Source organism: Lagenorhynchus albirostris, chromosome 4, assembly GCF_949774975.1.
Source record: "Lagenorhynchus albirostris chromosome 4, mLagAlb1.1, whole genome shotgun sequence".
NCBI lineage: Eukaryota > Metazoa > Chordata > Mammalia > Artiodactyla > Delphinidae > Lagenorhynchus > Lagenorhynchus albirostris.
The window spans coordinates 128,237,576-128,256,051 of NC_083098.1; the positions used below are offsets into that span (position 1 = coordinate 128,237,576).

The window sequence follows — 18,476 nt, forward strand, 5'->3', positions numbered from 1 at the left end:
TCCTCCATTCCTTACATCTGTAGTCAAATGAAGTAGACTGTTTGAATTCTTCAATAAATTAATATAAATTCTTTATCTGGTTGTAACAAAAGTGACTATTATTAAGAGATCATCTGGGCTGTTAAGAGATGTCTTTTTGTTATATAATAAAGTCTTGCTTTAACTAGATAGGTGGGGTTTTTTAAAAGTCAAGATTAAAAAGCAGAGTGGCATTATTTGAGGTTCTTCATGGTTTGCTGCCTGATGGACTTATGCATCCAGTTGGCAATAGAGATCTGAAGTCACAATACAAATCTATCCTGGTCCCAACCGCGGTTTGGCACCATCTGGTGGCACTTATCCACCACAGCTTAAATATGGAGTGGTGGGCATTCCAGGAGAGGCCCAACGATTTCCAGGAATCTTCTGGTTGTTTGGCTCCTTTTTCACTGGCTCTAACTTGGAGAGACTGGGCTAGGAAGATACTGACTATGCAGGGAGCCACTCTTCACCTTATCACCTACTTTGCCAGACAATGTTGCCTGTCATTTCCAAGGTAAGAATTTTTACCTGTTCTTTGAGAAAATAATAGGAACCAAGTATCCATTGCACAATCTTGGCGCCATTGTGTGAAAGGATTTTACTTTAATTTAAAGGTATGAAAAATAGCAGAGGACAAGAGCAAAATCCTGAGGCATGGTTCCAGATGATTCTTCCATGTATTCCCAGGTTTGATATAATGGTAAGGGAATGGGCAGCCAGCAGGATAAGAAGTGTACTGTGTCCTTGGGCATGGATTCCTCATAGAAGGGGAATGCGTCCCCACTTCTCTTTTGGTGTGAAATAATTGGGTTAACACCACAACTCAACGCCTGGAAAGACTGAGCAAAGGGTCCCTTGTATTGTTTGAACTGACCCTTATTTTGAACACCTTCTATAGTACCTAACTTTTCTGACTGTTAGAGTCATTGTTTTTTAAAGGCACTATTATACTTTAATACATAAAATTTTACAGAGAATTTTTTAAATTCCTAATCTCACCACCCCCCAAAAAGTGATTCTTTAAAAGAATAAATAAATGTGTTTCAAAAATTCAAATAGTGCTAAGAATAATAAGATGAAAATTAATCAGCCTTTTTCTTTTCACCTTCTCCCTCAAATAACCACTGTCAGTTATTACTAAGCTTCTTTTATACTCTTGCAGTTATATACACATACCTGAACAGTTCTGCATTTTACTTTTTTCACTTAATAATATATTTTGGAAATCTTTCTGTATCAACACAGGTACATACAGATCCACCTCGCTGAAGAAAACTACATAGAGACAATCATTCGCTGCCTTAGCCTAGTTTCCACCCAAGAGCAGAGCCTGAGATAAAGCTTTTTGTTCAAGTAGTTTATTGGAAGTGACTCCAGGATCATGAATGAGTGGTAGAGGAAGTATGGTAGCCAACTCCCAAGACCGCCCAATGTTCCCCACCCCTTGGTACTCACACTCCTGTGGAGTCTCCTCCCATATTGCACCAGAGTTGATCTATGTCGCTGACAGCGTACAGCAGACGTGATGACAGGTCCCTTCTAAAGCTAAGTGATAAAACACACTGTAGCTTCCTGCTTGCACTCTCCCTTGTCCTCTCTCTTGGATCACTCGCTCTGGGGAAAGCCAGCTGCCATAAGGTGAGCCGCAGTCCACATGGGGAAAAACTCCTGCTCACAACCACGTGAGTAAGTTCAGAGGTGGATCCTCCAGCCCCAGTCGAGCCTTCTGATGGATACGGCCCTGGCTGACATTTGAACTAAATCCTCATGAGAGATCCTGAGCTGGAAACAGCCAGCTGAAGCGGATTCTGATTTGTTGACTGTGGAAACTGTGAGAACAAAAATTTGTTATTTTAAGTCACTAAGTTTTGAGGTAACTTTTAACACAGCAGTAGATAACTAATACAGGAAGTCAACCAGAGAGGGAGGGAAAGTCAATGTAAGGATATGTTCATTGCTGCTATGGTCAATGGATGCTCCATTCAGCAGGACTTTCTGAGGAACCTTATGAACTGCATGTCAAGCATTCCATCAGCCCCATCCTTCACTGGTCAAGTGTGCTCCATGGGTGTTGACTCTCCAGCATTTCCAGGATACACACGTGTGAGTGCCAAGTGGGTTCTTACAGGCTTCCCATGCCACATTGTGAGACACATGACGTGGCTCAAAGCAAGACTGGCGGGTTGTGCCTGTGCAAACCTGCTTGAAAACTGCTCGAAACTGCAGGCTTCACAGCTAGAGGAGTGGACAAGATACAACTACACACTTATAACCATACACATCAAAGATACGTCCCCTCCCCTTTCTTTCTGCAATCTATGCTACATGGCTCATTTTTAACAGAACATTCTTTTTTGGTGTTTTTTTAAAAAAATACTGAAACTGAATACATTTGCCACACTTTTTCCTTCATGTGAAAAGTCAAGGTTTTATTGTTAATGTGTCTATGCTTAACTCTATATGAATTTATAAAGTAACTATTTTTCCCTTCAATTTGCAATCCATTAAATTAATAAAGGGTCACGTATGCTAATGGATAGGACTAAAACGAATCAAAAGAATTTCAAGCCTCCACATTGTTCATCCACTTCTCTGAGATCCCTTTGGAGTCTGTGACTAACTAAAGCAAGAGAAATTTTGCACTTTGGGTGCCCATTATGAGCTGAGATGAATCACCACTTCCTTTGACACATCAGAAATTGCAGTTCAATTCAACTGTGAGAGATGTTGAAATGTTGATATTTTTCTCTTAGTTTGAATTTTGTATGAACTTTCTTTGATCATATGGCTTCTCAAAACCACCTTTCTATTTTTTGGAGGTCAATCTTAAACATAGGAAGACATTTACCTGCACCAGGGAAAACAAGGTCCTTCTTCTTCAATGGGGCACTCTGAGCTTGTGAATCTTTCTCGTCTGAAATTGGATGGAGAGATCTGTTGGCAGAAACAGCCTTTAAAATAAAGGTAACAGTGACTCAACTTCTGAAGTAGAGCCAGGTTCTCAGGCTGCAGGGTGCTGGGGTTAGCAGAGAGAGAACTCATTTCAGGAGAGCACAGGAAGCTACTTAATGTTGCTTATGAGTCAGAAGAGAGTTGGATCCGTGATGACTGAACTCTTATGTAGTTACATATATTCGCAGATACCTTAATATGTGTGTGTAAAACATGTATGTGTGTATTTTTATTCATCTGTGTTCTATGGTTTGCTTTGATAGGAACCCCTCATCCCCATCCTTCCTCAGCTTTTTGAAGACCGTAGTAATGAGTCACTGCTGTCTATTGCTTTCAAACTAAGGACTTTCTAGGTCAGAGATTTTTTTTTAACCTTCTCCTTAATTCACTCCCCTCGGTGGGATTTTATATAAGTGTATGTAGTTCAGAGACTTCTTGAATGAGGAAAGAAAAGTTAATCTATATTCACAATACATCTGCTATGTGCTTGGAACTTTATACACTATTTTATTTAGTCCATAAACAGGCATAATACTTCGCTCTGAAAAATGTGAAAATGGCAACAGGGGCTTAGTTATGCTAAGAGACTTCTCCAACATAAACTAGGATGTGGCAGGCTGGAAGTGAAGTCAGGGATTTCCTGTTCACATAACCCGTGGTCTTCCCACCACAACGTACTCTCTCTAATTCTTTGTAATCATGGCCTTTGCCAAGGTTCAATGCTGTGCCAGGTCACTACTTCTCTGTATAATTGTTTCTTCTGAAAAATGAGATATTTAACGCTGAGAGCCAGTCCAGTTCCAACACTATTTAACTTCATTTTGTTTTCCATCAGGGGCTTTTAAGGTCCGGCCATTCATAACAAAAATGCTGAATAACACACATAATAATACACATTATTCACATGTGTATGTGAATAATACACATACACATACACAAGCCATGCTTGGGACTACTAGATCTGCCATTATTGAGACATTGATTACTGCCCTATTTTTCAGAGACTTGTCCATTTGTTTGGACTTTTAGAAATAGTTTTGCAAACAGAGAAGCCTCATATAATCTGTGCTCAGCTGGGAATCAATATAGGTTTTCTTTATCTGACTGTGGGCCTTCAGGCCAGATGTCTTGGGAAAATTTTAGGGAATTCTGCTTGATAAACCAATTCCACTAGTGAGAACAGAGCCTTCTCTTTGGGGCCTCTAGCCCCCTCTTTCCATCTTTGGAAGCAAAGAGGAATAGGCAAACAGCTGGAAAAAGCAGGATCTCATCCCAACACTCTTACAGTCATCACTATATCTATATATTGTGCCCTCTTAATTCTAATAGGTGCCCCCCACATGCGGAAGTTAGGTGATATTTCTGGCAGTTTCAAGATAAGTTATTTTGTTGGAGATGATCTTTGAAGTAGTACTAAAAGGTAATATTTCCAGGGGTCATTACTACTTTAATAGGACTTTAATAATCCTACTTATTTTCCTGGAAGAGAAAGAACCCATCTTCCCATCTTACAAGAGGCACTGGGGTGTCTTCTGGCCAATTGTTGGCATGAAGAGCTGTCTTGAAAAAGAATTTTGATCAACTCCATCCCTTTTGCTCTATTAGCCAATCCACATGTTTTTAAAGATACATTTTGAAAATCAAAGAAATAGAAAATGTTATCACTGCCAATTTCTCTTTGATAAGCCAGTGAAGAAAGTTAAAAGAGCAAATGACAATGAAGTGAAAACTCACGTAGATTAACTGAATGCAAAGATTATTTCTTAAGGTTCTGTACATGATACTCTTAGCCTTGTTTGGCTTGAACAAGATAAATTAAGTATCAGGCTTTGCATATATCTTTGCTTTGCAGTTACATTTCTCTCCTTGGAATTAGAAGCCAAAATTCTGTGTTCAGGTTATGAGGGTAATCTGGCTGAAAACATACTGGAATCAAAGATAACTTTTTGCTAAATAGAATCAGTTAGATTCTAACAACAAAAAACTCTTCTTTCTAAGTAAAATCGAGACAATTCTTGAGACAACAGTAATTAACTGTCTCATAACTGGATTTTTAAGATCTTAATTTGGTCAAATAAAGGAGGAATTGAATAGGTTCACTTTATTAAAATTAGCTCCCAAATAATTCTGTGATACAGACGAAAGAGCCACAAAATAAACAATCACTACTAGTAACAACTACTACTATTTTTACTACTAATAATTACAATTTATTGTGCCCGACCATGTATCAGACACCATGTATAATGAAGCACTGTTTCTCAGCAGTGCTGTGTCTTTTTTTTTCTACTCTTTGTGTTCTAATTTGTGCTTCTGGAGGTATTTACAAATTAGCCTGATGTTTTTTTCGATAGTGGCACATAACTGGTGATTAACATTGTGCAATATTAAACAATTCATATTCATGTGGGAAATTCAATTACTGATATCTTACATCAGCAACTAGCTGAACATTGAACTCTAGAATTGTGTTCTTTTAATATTAGGAAATTTAATTTTATTTTCAAACAACCAAATAAAAAGTTCAGCCTGATTTAAATACTTTTGATTCAAATGCTGGATATCACTACTTTTAATTTGCATTTGAATTCTCATAGTTATGAATATTTAGAAGACAACTTGAAACATTTATGAAAATGATTTTTTTTTCATTTTTTGCATTTACTGTAATTTATATTTGTATAAAATACATTAACATTTTGTACATTTTGAATATGATTATATTTATTTTTAAATCTTTTAGATCCCATAAGTAGAACACAAATTATGAGGAAGTGTTGATGACAACACAGCTAGTAACCTTACAGAATTAAAGGCCAAAAAAATTGGAATTAATATAAAATGATTTATATGTGCTTTTATTTATATATACTCATCCAAATATTGTCAAAGCAACACTCATACATGAGCAATCATGATTAAATTCATACGTCTTTGACATGTTGCCACTAAACTATAGTTTGATGAATATTTTAAAACTTTGGTTGTGATGAGGCATATTTGTCAGGGTAGACATATAGGACTCATTTTATTTGTTTGTTTCTGTTATTTGTAACTTCTAAATATTTAGGGCTCTGTTGAATTGACCTTCATTTGTATTCTTGCTCAGGGCCCTACAAATGTTAAGGGTGGGCTTGGGGAGAGGCACTTCCACTCCTGTAACATTCTCCAGGTCCCTGCCCTTAGTGCTGGACTTAGAGATCCCCTAATCAGACCCCTGTATTTTACAGATGGAGGAACCCTGACGGTTGGCTTCAAGCCTAAGCCAAACCATCACGTCGTCTGCATAGACCAGGAAATGGAGGCCCCTGAAGCAGGCGGAGTGGCATGTTCCTTGCGCTTAGCTGGAGGACTGCCAGGTCCTCTCTTGCAAACAGTTCACTCATCTTAGACTGAAAGCATGGGCCGCGATAGCCAATTGTATGAGGTTAGCTTATTCCTCAGGCTCGCAGGCAGCTCACATGGGCAGCAGGCCCCTAACCAGGAGCCCTCTCCAATTGCCGACCCTCTCTCTCTAACTTATGTATCTTTTAACAAAGCATTGTGTTGAGGCCACCCCTAGGAATAGTGCAGTATCCTGGGGCTAGAAGCAGCTAAAATGGTATCACTGAGAAGGTGGTGACCAGAGTCTAGGAGAGAGATGAGTGTGGAGATGGCTGCCTGAGAGTGGCCTTTAATGGATGGACACATTCAAAGTGACCTCAGAAGGAAGGAACGGGGAGAAAAATTCCATATCTTCCACCTATTTTCCTCCATCTCTGGCCAGGGCTCCCCATTGGTCAAACCTAGCTGGAGGTGAGAAGGCACAGAAACCCTGAAGATGTAATACTTACCAGTCAAGACAGAGCATATGAAAAGGGGTGGCATGCATTTGCAGGGGCAAATGGGTGAGATTTGGTACAGCAAGTGAGTCTTTTTATCATATATTTTGGATCTTTTGATTGTCTTGCTAAGCAGAATAAGTAGTGGCTGGAGGGACCAGAGCACTCTAATACCTGAGCAAACAGGGCCCCTGTGCAGGTTGGAGTGACTTCCTCCACAATATCTGAGACCCTTCCAGTGCTTGGGACCAGCTGGGACCAGCAGAGCCACCCAGGAAGGGTGCTCTGAGAGCAGATCGAGACCTGTGTGGGCCTGGTCTTTGTTTCTTTCCATCAGGGCACTTTTTTTTTTTTTTTTTTTTTTTTTTTTACATTTTTACATAGCTACTTTTATTCTTAAACCTATCTAATTTCTCCAAAAAATCTTCTCTGATTTCACAGTGTATGTTAGTCTTCACTTTTACCAGCCTAGCACCCTATAGTATGTTTTTACTTTATAGTCTTTTTTTTTTGTGTGTGTGTTAGTTTCTGCTTTATAACAAAGTGAATCAGTTATACATATACATATGTTCCCATATCTCTTCCCTCTTGCGTCTCCCTCCCTCCCACCCTCCCATTCCCACCCCTCCAGGCTGTCACATAGCACCGAGCCAATATCCCGTGCCATGTGGCTACTTCCCACTAGCTATCTACCTTACTACGTTTGTTAATGTGTATATGTCCATGACTCTCTCTCGCCCCGTCACAGCTCACTCTTCACCCTCCCCATAACCTCAAGTCTGTTCTCTAGGAGGTCTGCGTCTTTATTCCTGCCTTACCCCTAGGTTCTTCATGACATTTTTTTTTCTTAAATTCCATATATGTGTGTTAGCATACGGTATTTGTCTTTTTCTTTCTGACTTACTTCACTGTGTATGACAGACTCTAGGTCTATCCACCTCATTACAAATAGCTCAATTTCGTTTCTTTTTATGGCTGAGTAATATTCCATTGTATACATGTGCCACATCTTCTTTATCCATTCATCCGATGATGGGCACTTAGGTTGTTTCCATCTCCGGGCTATTGTAAATAGAGCTGCAATGAACATTTTGGTACATGACTCTTTTTGAATTTCGGTTTTCTCAGGGTATATGCCCAGTAGTGGGATTGCTGGGTCATATGGTAGTTCTATTTGTAGTTTTTTAAGGAACCTCCATACTGTTCTCCATAGTGGCTGAACCAATTCACATTCCCACCAGCAGTGCAAGAGGGTTCCCTTTTCTCCACACCCTCTCCAGCATTTATTGTTTCTAGATTTTTTGATGATGGCCATTCTGACTGGTGTGAGATGATATCTCATTGTAGTTTTGATTTGCATTTCTCTAATGATTAATGATGTTGAGCATTCTTTCATGTGTTTGTTGGCAGTCTGTATATCTTCTTTGGAGAAATGTCTATTTAGGTCTTCTGCCCATTTTTGGATTGGGTTGTTTGTTTTTCTGTTATTGAGCTGCATGAGCTGCTTGTAAATTTTGGAGATTAATCCTTTGTCGGTTGCTTCATTTGCAAATATTTTCTCCCATTCTGAGGGTTGTCTTTTGGTCTTGTTTATGGTTTCCTTTGCTGTGCAAAAACTTTTAAGTTTCATTAGGTCCCATTTGTTTATTTTTGTTTTTATTTCCATTACTCTAGGAGGTGGGTCAGAAAGAATCTTGCTGTGATTTATGTCATAGACTGTTCTGCCTATGTTTTCCTCTAAGAGTTTGATAGTTTCTGGCCTTATATTTAGGTCTTTAATCCATTTTGAGCTTATTTTTGTGTATGGTGTTAGGGAGTGATCTAATCTCATACTTTTACATGTACCTGTCCAGTTTTCCCAGCACCACTTATTGAAGAGGCTGTCCTTTCTCCACTGTACATTCCTGCCACCTTTATCAAAGATAAGGTGTCCATATGTGCATGGGTTTATCTCTGGGCTTTCTATCCTGTTCCATTGATCTATATTTCTGTTTTTGTGCCAGTACCATACCGTCTTGATAACTGTAGCTTTGTAGTATAGTCTGAAGTCAGGGAGCCTGATTCCTCCAGTTCCTTTTTTTGTTCTCAAGATTGCTTTGGCTATTCGGGGTCTTTTGTGTTTCCATACAAATTGCGAAATTTTTTGTTCTAGTTCTGTGAAAAATGCCAGTGGTAGTTTGATAGGGATTGCATTGAATCTATAGATTGCTTTGGGTAGTAGAGTCATTTTCACAATGTTGATTCTTCCAATCCAAGAACATGGTATATCTCTCCATCTATTTGTATCATCTTTAGTTTCTTTCATCAGTGTCTCATAGTTTTCTGCATACAGGTCTTTTGTCTCCTTAGGTAGGTTTATTCCTAGATATTTTATTCTTTTTGTTGCAATGGTAAATGGGAGTGTTTTCTTGATTTCACTTTCAGATTTTTCATCATTAGTATATAGGAATGCCAGAGACTTCTGTGCATTAATTTTGTATCCTGCCACTTTACCAAATTCATTGATTAGCTCTAGTAGTTTTCTGGTAGCATCTTTAGGATTCTCTATGTATAGGATCATGTCATCTGCAAACAGTGACAGCTTTACTTCTTCTTTTCCGATTTGGATTCCTTTTATTTCCTTCTCTTCTCTGATTGCTGTGGCTAAAACTTCCAAAACTATGTTGAATAAGAGTGGTGAGAGTGGGCACCCTTGTCTTGTTCCTGATCTTAGTGGAAATGCTTTCAGTTTTTCGCCATTGAGGATGATGTTTGCTGTGGGCTTGTCGTATATGGCCTTTATTATGTTGAGGAAAGTTCCATCAGGGCACTTTTTGATGTTCTATTCCACACACAAACAGGCATCAGAAGCTCGGAGTAGCTCTGGGACTTGTGCTGTGGGATTGTCGCTAGTGATCCTTGCCAGACCCCAGTTCCAGGGTGGGGGCCGGACAAGTGGCTCACTCTGCTGACTCGTGTAGTTCTTTTACGGGATCACGTGAAATTGGGCCACCAGCATGGTGGTGACAGACTGACTTGATGTGACTCTCACTCAGGTTAGACACAGGATGAGTTCAGGACTCTATTTTACTGCTGACCCTTGGCTCAAGCAGCATGTGTGGCCTCTCAATTGTCAAGGTTCCAATCAGGGTGCCACCTTCATCTCTAGAACTCATGAGTGGTGGGCATGGCAGAAGGCATCCTTTGGCTTGTGTATCCCCCACCTCTGGTACCCAGAGCAGTCTCCCACCCCCTCTGAAGGCTCCATGCCATATATTGGTCAGTGCCCCAGACCAGGCCACACCTGTCTGGCTAATAGACTTCAAGACCAATGCACTACAAGCCAATGGGTCCATGTCCGCTCTTATCTCTGGAACTGTGATGTGCTCTCAGGTCTGTCTGAGACTATGCCAGGTAAGGATGACAATCCTTGCACAATGGGACCACTCTTCTCATTTCAATCACTGGCCTCTTGCCTGTCCTTCTCACTGGCGACACTGTGTGGAAGGCAAGGGTACAGGTGACACTGAAAGAGAGAACATTCTAAGAATACATTAAGGACTAAAGAGTTCAAGAGAAGATATGGTTGGAAAACGTTTTGCTCTATATTTAAGCTATAAAGCTCTGGATGGTAAATTTAACATCATCGTGAATAAATTATTGTTCTAATTTTCCTGCATAGATGGGGTAAGACTTACATTTGTGGGCTTCTCCAACAAAGCACAGAAACACTTTCTAAGTCACTGGAAGCCAACATTCACAGGCAGCACAATAGATAGCACAGTATTTAAAGTAATGATATAACCAGCATTAAATAAAAGGTATTGAACAACTGCAGAGGCAAGAAGAGCTTTTGTTTCCCACATATAAAGAACCAGCATTACAACAGCACTGCTACCATATGCTTGTGGTAAGAGATATGAAATTGTCCAGAAACTTTGTCAATAAAAAACAGGAAAAGATGGTTCCCAGATCTGAACAGAAGAAACGGTGCCTGGATACCACAAAGCATCTTTATTGAACCGATTAAACAATAAGAAATTACATAAGTACTTCTTCTCTCCCGTTTATTCTAAATCTTCATCAATAAAATACTATTCCTCCCACCGACCCATGACTTTTATAATGCATTTTAGTCTAGATGTGGATATAGACAAAGGATCCAAAAAAAATTATTTGCCTAGAAGGAGCTCTGTGGAGGACCCTAAGGAGCTTTCTCCCTTAGTGACCGGGAACAGGGGGCAAGGTTAATACTGATTACAAAGGGAGTAGATATAATGTTGATGTAATGAGATCACTGACCCAAAAGACTGAAAGCTGGGTTCAAGTCTGGGCTCTACTTCTTACTAGCTGTGTGGCCTTTTTTTTTTTTTTTTAAATAAATTTATTTATTTTTGGCTGTGTTGGGGCTTCGTTGCTTTGTGCGGGCTTTCTCTAGTTGCGGTGAGCGGGGGTTACTCTTCATTGCGGTGCACGGGCTTCTCATTGCGGGGACTTCTCTTGTTGCGGAGCATGGGCTCTAGGCACGCAGGTTCAGTAGTTGTGGCTTGCGGGCTCTAGTTCAGGCTCAGTAATTGTGGCGCGTGGGCTTAGTTGCTCAGCGGCATGTGGGATCTTCCCGGGCCGGGGCTCGAACCCGTGTCCCTTGCATTGGCAGGCAGATTCTTAACTACTGCGCCACCAGGGGAGCCCTGTGTGGCCTTATTTTTTTCTTTTCTTTTTTGCAGTACGCGGGCCTCTCACTGTTGTGGCCTCTCCCGTTGCGGAGCACAGGCTCCGGACGCGCAGGCTCAGCGGCCATGGCTCACGGGCCCAGCCGCTCCGCGGCATGTGGGATCTTCCCGGACCGGGGCACGAAGCCGTGTCCCCTGCATCGGCAGGCGGACCCTCAACCACTGCGCCACCAGGGAAGCCCTGTGTGGCCTTTCAAAGTGAACTGGACATCACAAATTCTCAGCTTATTCATATATAGAACTGTAGTAATAATATGTGCCCTCCTTACCAAATAGGTTTAGTTTACTGACAACAGAAATTCATGTTTAAGAACAAACTTTGTAAACTTTACAGTGATTTGAAATAGGTATTTTGAAATAGCAAATTTTGTATAAAAACAACGAAAATTCTTTTCTCTTTAAAGTAATTCAACACTCTGTATGCACATTCTGTTTATTTTATTCTAATTAGTGAAAAAATAGTCTCTCTAAGGTCACCTTTTCCTTTCAGTGGTTCAAAGCAGCATTCATTAGGCCTCTTTATGTAATGGAACAGTCAAAATTGCATTAAAATTATTAAAAAGCCATTTCCCATCAAAGGCTATTTGATTTGGGCTTTCCAAACCACTGACAATTTCACTGTTGTGTGTTTTCAGCAGAACTATGCATTTAAAGCTTATATATAAGCTGAAATTCTCCCCCAGGATATCAAGAACACCACAACTTTCCTTTGGTGTCATTTGTGTTATGATTTTAATTATTTCTTGACATTTCAGAAGTGAAAGCTTTGGCCTCCACTCTCTATGACTTCAAAAGATGGATCCCATTAGATCAATAAGTGGGCCAAGGGACCGAGGGGGTAATTTATACTGCCATTGCCATTTAATTTTCTTTTAGCCTGGGGTCTCTTTTAAGCAGGAGAACGCAAAGATGAAGTGCTGCTGTCTAAGCAGAAAGCCAAGTGGAGAAAAGACTGGGCTCTATTTTCATTATTTGGCTGAGAAAAATAAACCTCTCTTTGTCTATCTATGTCTCTAATTTATTACAGTTCTTCATTGCAAAGTATTTCCAAAGATTAAAGTCCACAGTCCATTTGTCATTGTAGAGTTAGTGTCTTAGCCCTTGTCTCCTTGCAACAAGTTTACCTGGTTTAGACCTCATGTCAAAAGTCATGAACACACAGCCATGAACTCTGGAAGGGAAGTCAAGGGGTATTGATTTTGGGGATCCTAACCAACTTACCCCTAAGTTCTTGCATACTGTGAAATCAGCACGTGATATAAATGAGGGTGATGTACTACCACAATATCACAGATGTAAACAAACACACTACTGTGGTTTACTAATAGAAATAAAGTTCTCTCTGTTTCTGACCTCAGTCAGACCATTATTAGAAGGTTGTGAAATAGACTCATTTGGAGATACTGTAATTAAAAGTAAGAAAACCTAAGAAGTATTCAGAAGTCAAAAATGACTATAAGATTAGGAAGATCCTTTGATGAAGGCCTGAAGGTCTACTTTGGGTTAATGGAGACATATGAAAGGGATTTAATAGTAGCCTTTGGGCTTCCCTGGTGGTGCAGTTGTTGGGAGTCCGCCTGCCGATGCAGGGGACACGGGTTCGTGCCCTGGCGTGGGAGGATCCCATGTGCTGCGGAGCGGCTGGGTCCGTGAGCCATGGCTGCTGGGTGTGCGCGTCTGGAGCCTGTGCTCCGGAGCACGAGAGGCCACAACAGTGAGAGGTCCACGTACCGCAAAAAAAAAAAAAGAAAAAAAATAGTAGCCTTCAAATAAGAGAAGGTTTTTAACAGGAGGCAATAAGTTTTTTCCTTATCTTCCTGATAGGCCTTTATTACTTTGCTTGAATATATTCTTTCCATCTTCTCGCCAACTCTGTTTTTTGCAACCTTAAAAGTCAGTTTCTTCTTAACCCTGAAGACATTCATTTCAAATTTATAACAAATTTAACTTGCCACCATGACATACGTAGGGCCTTATATATACAACTCCATCCCCAGAATCTGTAATTTCTGTCCACTCAACCCACCTTTCAGTCACTGCTTCCTTCCACTCACTATCCTGTCCTTTCCTCTCAACTACTTAACATGACTCCTACCCCAGGGTCAATCATCTTGCCACAAGGACTTCCAGGCCCAACTGGCCCTCTAGTCTCTGTATCTCTGCTCTCCCACAGCTGGAGATATTTAATCCTTGCCTGAAGACCGTCTTAGTTGAACCTCCAGGTCTTCCTCACCAATTTATCCAGTTAGTAACAAGTTAGTCGCGCTTTCATCCAAATACTTCTTGTTCCTTCCTCATTATGCTTAACTCTGGTTCGGGTCGTGGTAAGCATTTTTCTGCAGCAAGAGTCAGCATACCAGAGTGGTGAAAATGTTCACACCCTGAATTTAAACAGTTTGCCCCTTGCTAGCTCTGTGACCTGGGACAAATTACTTAATCTCTCTAAATCTCTCTAAAGGAAAGATATTGGTAGCATCAATCTACAGAGGCAGACTTAACATGAAACTATCAAAGCTTAAGCTTTAGGGTTCTTCTCTTGCACAGGTTCCCTTCAAAGTCTTGGGAGGAAGAGCACTAGTAATGTGTTTTACTTAGTCATATCTTCTTGAAAATTTTGCAACAGTATGATATGTTTGATGTCTGTCTTCCTTCGTTGTAATTCCTGTCATTGTATGGTATACAGACTGGCCACAGACATTTCTGGGATCCAGGTACAGGGAAGTTTAGTTGGTCATATATTTAACTTGAGTGTAGAAAGATATAAGTACGTGTTTCACAATCACTTTGTCATGTATGATTAAATTTTACTTGCTTCCAGAAATATTCTTACTTTACTGCAGAGTATGGCATCAGAAGTATGTGGATACAGGAGAAAAATCAAGTTGTGAAATGTACAAATCCAGAAGATAATTTGCATAAAACTCTTCCAATTAGATTTATAAAATTTATATTAGAGGGTTCCAATCCTGTAGAGGGCTATTCAAAGGAGCATAGGAATATAGTCAGTAAGATGGCAAATACCAATATGAATGTACCATATGCTTTTTGCTAAATATCATTCAAAAAAGATATTTTGATATATATCATTCAACATAGATATTTCCAGAATTCCCGTGTCTGTAGGACACAAACCAATAGTAGCAGTATTAATACAGAAAGCAATTATATCTGTAACAAATATTAAAGAAATTTGATAGGGCTTTTCCCAAATTTTACAACCATCTTAAAAAGTTATATTACCAAGATCAATTTTCAGCTTAATAAAAATTGATAATGAGTGTCTAACTCATTATCAATAATGAGTTATGAAGTTGAACGAAGCTTTTCTAAGTAAGCAATAGTTTAAAAAAGAAAACAAACTTTGACAAACGCTGCTAGAGAAAATTTTCTGTTCTCTGTATCTGTTATCTATTGCCTGGATAATGCTGTGTGCCAACTGCAAAATCTCAGTGGCATTCACGGATAAGCATTATTGTTCATGAGACTGGAGGAAGATGGGGGTTGACCAGATGGCTCTCTTGATCTTAGCTTCATTTCTTCATACGTTTGGGGATCAGCTAACTGTAGGCTGATCTAGGCTGGCTCTTGGCTATGACAACCACGGTGATGAGGCTCTGCTTCACGTCTCTCATCCTCCAGCAGGCTGGTCTCATTGTAAAGGTAGAGGTGCAAGACAAAGGAAGCTCAATTGTGCAAGTGCTTTTCAAGTCTTTTCCTGCTTCCAATTTGTTAACATCCCACTGACCAAATCAAGTTACATGGTTAAGCCCAAAGTCAAAGTGGTAGGGCATTACAAAGTTACGTGACAAGGGTGTGAATATAAGCAGTAGTGAAAATGGGGGTCCTTTTAAAAATTGATTCATTTAAATATAAACATTATAAAATGCTTCAAAGGTATGGTGCAATCACTTCTGACATTCCCAGATTTATTTTGCAAAGTACTAATTACATAGAGTCACAGTAGAAAATGATTATAGATATGAAATTTTAAAATTAGGATTTAGAAATAATATACATTGACTTTTAAACATTAGATATTACACAAATTACCCCCTTCCTGATAAAAATTTACCATCAAAATTTACCATTCTGTTTTATTTATTGTGTTACTTACAGTCTTACCTTTAAACTGAAGAGATAGTACCTGTGTAGAGGCATTTGAGGGATGTACAGATTTCATCAATGTTATTAACAGAACTTTATTATTATTTATTATTAGTGGTTGGCATTATTGTGGTAATTATTTTTCATTTCTTACTATTTAATAGCAGAAAGTAGAATGAGCTAAAAGGTGGAAGGGGGAAGATGAATAGCTGAACTGATATGTTAGGGCTGGGATGTTGAGAAAGGTGCTTGCCTCAACAAGCAGCCAAAGTGTGGCATGATGTTACTAGACTGAACACAGAAGCCACGATCACCCTTTACTCCAGGACTTGAGGGGGAGCTAGTTGCACTGAGGGAATTACCAGAGGCAGCTCTCCTTCTCACCGGCATGTAACCAATAGCTCTCCATTTGAATCCAGCCCCTTCTAACCTGATCTCCAAGGTGCAAAAAGAGTGTATTTTCCTAAGGCACAAATATGATTATATTACTCCCTAGTTTTTATGGTTATTGCAGTGGCCTCCACATTGAAACTCATTAGTGCTCCCTGTTCAGACAGGGACTCACATCTCTAGTCTCAACTCTTAGTACACCTCTTTATTCTATTTTTAAAACAAACAAAAGCCAACAGATCAAACAAGGAGAGAAAAGGTGTTTTCCAACCCCTAATTGTCCTGCAGTGTCTTCTTCTGATCACTTGGGCATACCATGCCCTCTGCATGAAAAAGTTTCCCTCTGACCCCCCTCCCCCTACCCAGCCCTGCACCCAACATAAGCATATATTTCCTTCCCTCTCCTGCCTTTCCTATTCTTCCTTCAGGGCTGAACTCAGATCATACTTTCTCCAGAAAGTCTTCCTGGAAAGCAGCCTTCCTCAAACTTGCTTATTGTCTACCCTCTGGGAGCTCATAGACCTGTGCATTTAACCCATCGTAGCCTTTATCACTCTGCACTGAAATTGTCTCTATATGTGCCTGTTTCTCTTCTAGATGCAAGACTCTTATGGCCAGGGATTGTGCCCTGCTCAGGATGGTAACCCAAACCCAAGCTTGGCATAGTGCCTGACACAAGAGAGGGACCAAATATTTGTTGTTTTAAACTAAGCATCAGTGGAGAAAAATAGGGATAATTACATTCTTATATTATTGTAACCAGAGATCTTCTGAATGTAGTCAAAAGAATCAGCGCTACTCTCAACCCTTCTTGCTTAGTCATCTGTTCTTTCAGTTTTGTCAAATAAGGACAAAATGCCTCCAATATTCTAAAGATAAGGGAACAGACATTGTGCCTTTTCATGCCTGAGGACACAGTGACTCATAACAGGATGCTAGTGTATGCTGGAAACACCATCTCTCTGTACTGTTAAACCCACTGTCCTTTACAATCAGCTGTGTTTATCTCCAGATGTGTTCTTTTGCTATAAGTCATCAATGTATAGCCTGAGCTGGGAAGCACATTTATTCTCTCAGGCTACCTGCTACTGGAATAGATCATGTTCAGGGAATTCTTCTGTAGCTGATCTCAGTATTTGTCTAGATCTAGGCTTTAAATAATTAAAAAAATCAGAACATGTGTGTGTGTGTAGGAAAAAGAGGGTGTGTGTGTGAGTGAGTAAGAGAGATGTAAAGAGGAAAAAAATAAAAAAAAATATGCCTTCTATCATAGCAATAGGAAAAAATCTATTATCTTGGATTTAAGGTTAGGAGTGTGTCCCATTTTCCATTGCTGGGTAAGGAATCACCTCAAAACAAGTATCTCCCTGATTGCAAATGGGGCTGCACATTTTTCTATTGTTATGCTAACTAGCTGTATTTCTTACAGTACTCAACTTTTGGTTTCAGGACCCATTTACACATTTAAAAATATTGAGGACCTCAAAGCTTTTGTTTATGTGGATCTATCTTTTGATATTTTTACCATATTACAAATTAAAACTAAGAAGTCTTAAAATATGCACTTATTAATGAATTGAAAAAACCTATTATATGTTTTCAAATATAAAATTTTAATGAAAAATAATTGCTTCTAAAACCAAAAATAATTTGAGAGGAGTGGCATTGTTTCATATTTTTACAGCTTTAATCTGAAACTTGTTAGAGGACAACTGGATTCTCGTATTTGCTTTGGTACGCAAACGACTACAACGTGTTGTTTTAGTTGAATTATAAGAAGAAAATTCACTATCTCACAGATGTGTAGCTGGAAAAGGAAGAATATTTTAATAGCCCTTTCTGAAAATTGTAGGTTTTTTTTTTTTTTTTTTTGATACTGCACAAAACTCACCAAGTGGCTACTTCTTAAAGGTTACTTTGAAAACAGAATCTGAAACCATAGTAATGAAATTTTGGTGTTCTTTTCAGTAAAATCCATTGGCATTTCTAGGACTTTCAATATATTTTTCTACCCATGCATGATTTTAAAATATCATGCCTAGGGCTTCCCTGGTGGTGCAGTTGTTGAGAGTCCGCCTGCCGATGCAGGGGACACGGGTTTGTGCCCCGGTCCAGGAGGATCCCACATGCCGCGGAGCAGCTGGGCCCGTGAGCCATGGTCGCTGCACCTGCCTGTCCGGAGCCTGTGCTCTGCAATGGGAGAGGCCACAACAGTGAGAGGTCTGCGTACCACAAAAAAAAAAAAAAAAAAAAAATCATGCCTAAGCCACTTAGAAAATATTAACTCGCTGAGTTATTTAAAACTTCCAAACATTATCACATTTCATTACAAAGTATCAAAAACTCAAATTTGTTAATATTATCACCAACCTCATCAGAAAAGTGTTGAAGAACTGGCAAGCAGTCAAGTTTACCATAGTAGTTACACATTTTCCAATATTCTGATTTTTCACTTGAAAACTCAGATTTTTGGTCA

The 18,476-nt window shown here is 39.6% G+C and overlaps 1 protein-coding gene across 1 annotated transcript in view; it reads right to left on the minus strand.

Annotated features, from left to right (window-relative positions):
• Window positions 1–1,483: 1,483 nt before the first annotated feature.
• Window positions 1,484–18,476, minus strand: part of QRFPR (pyroglutamylated RFamide peptide receptor) — an 82,660-nt gene continuing 65,667 nt past the window's right edge. Inside the window, exons 2-3 of the mRNA XM_060147424.1 lie at window positions 2,870–2,955; window positions 1,484–1,850 (exon numbers count right to left, since the gene is read on the minus strand). Of these exons, the coding sequence (XP_060003407.1) occupies window positions 2,900–2,955 (56 nt within the window). The 3' untranslated portion in view covers window positions 1,484–1,850; window positions 2,870–2,899. The remainder of the gene's footprint in view (window positions 1,851–2,869; window positions 2,956–18,476) is intronic.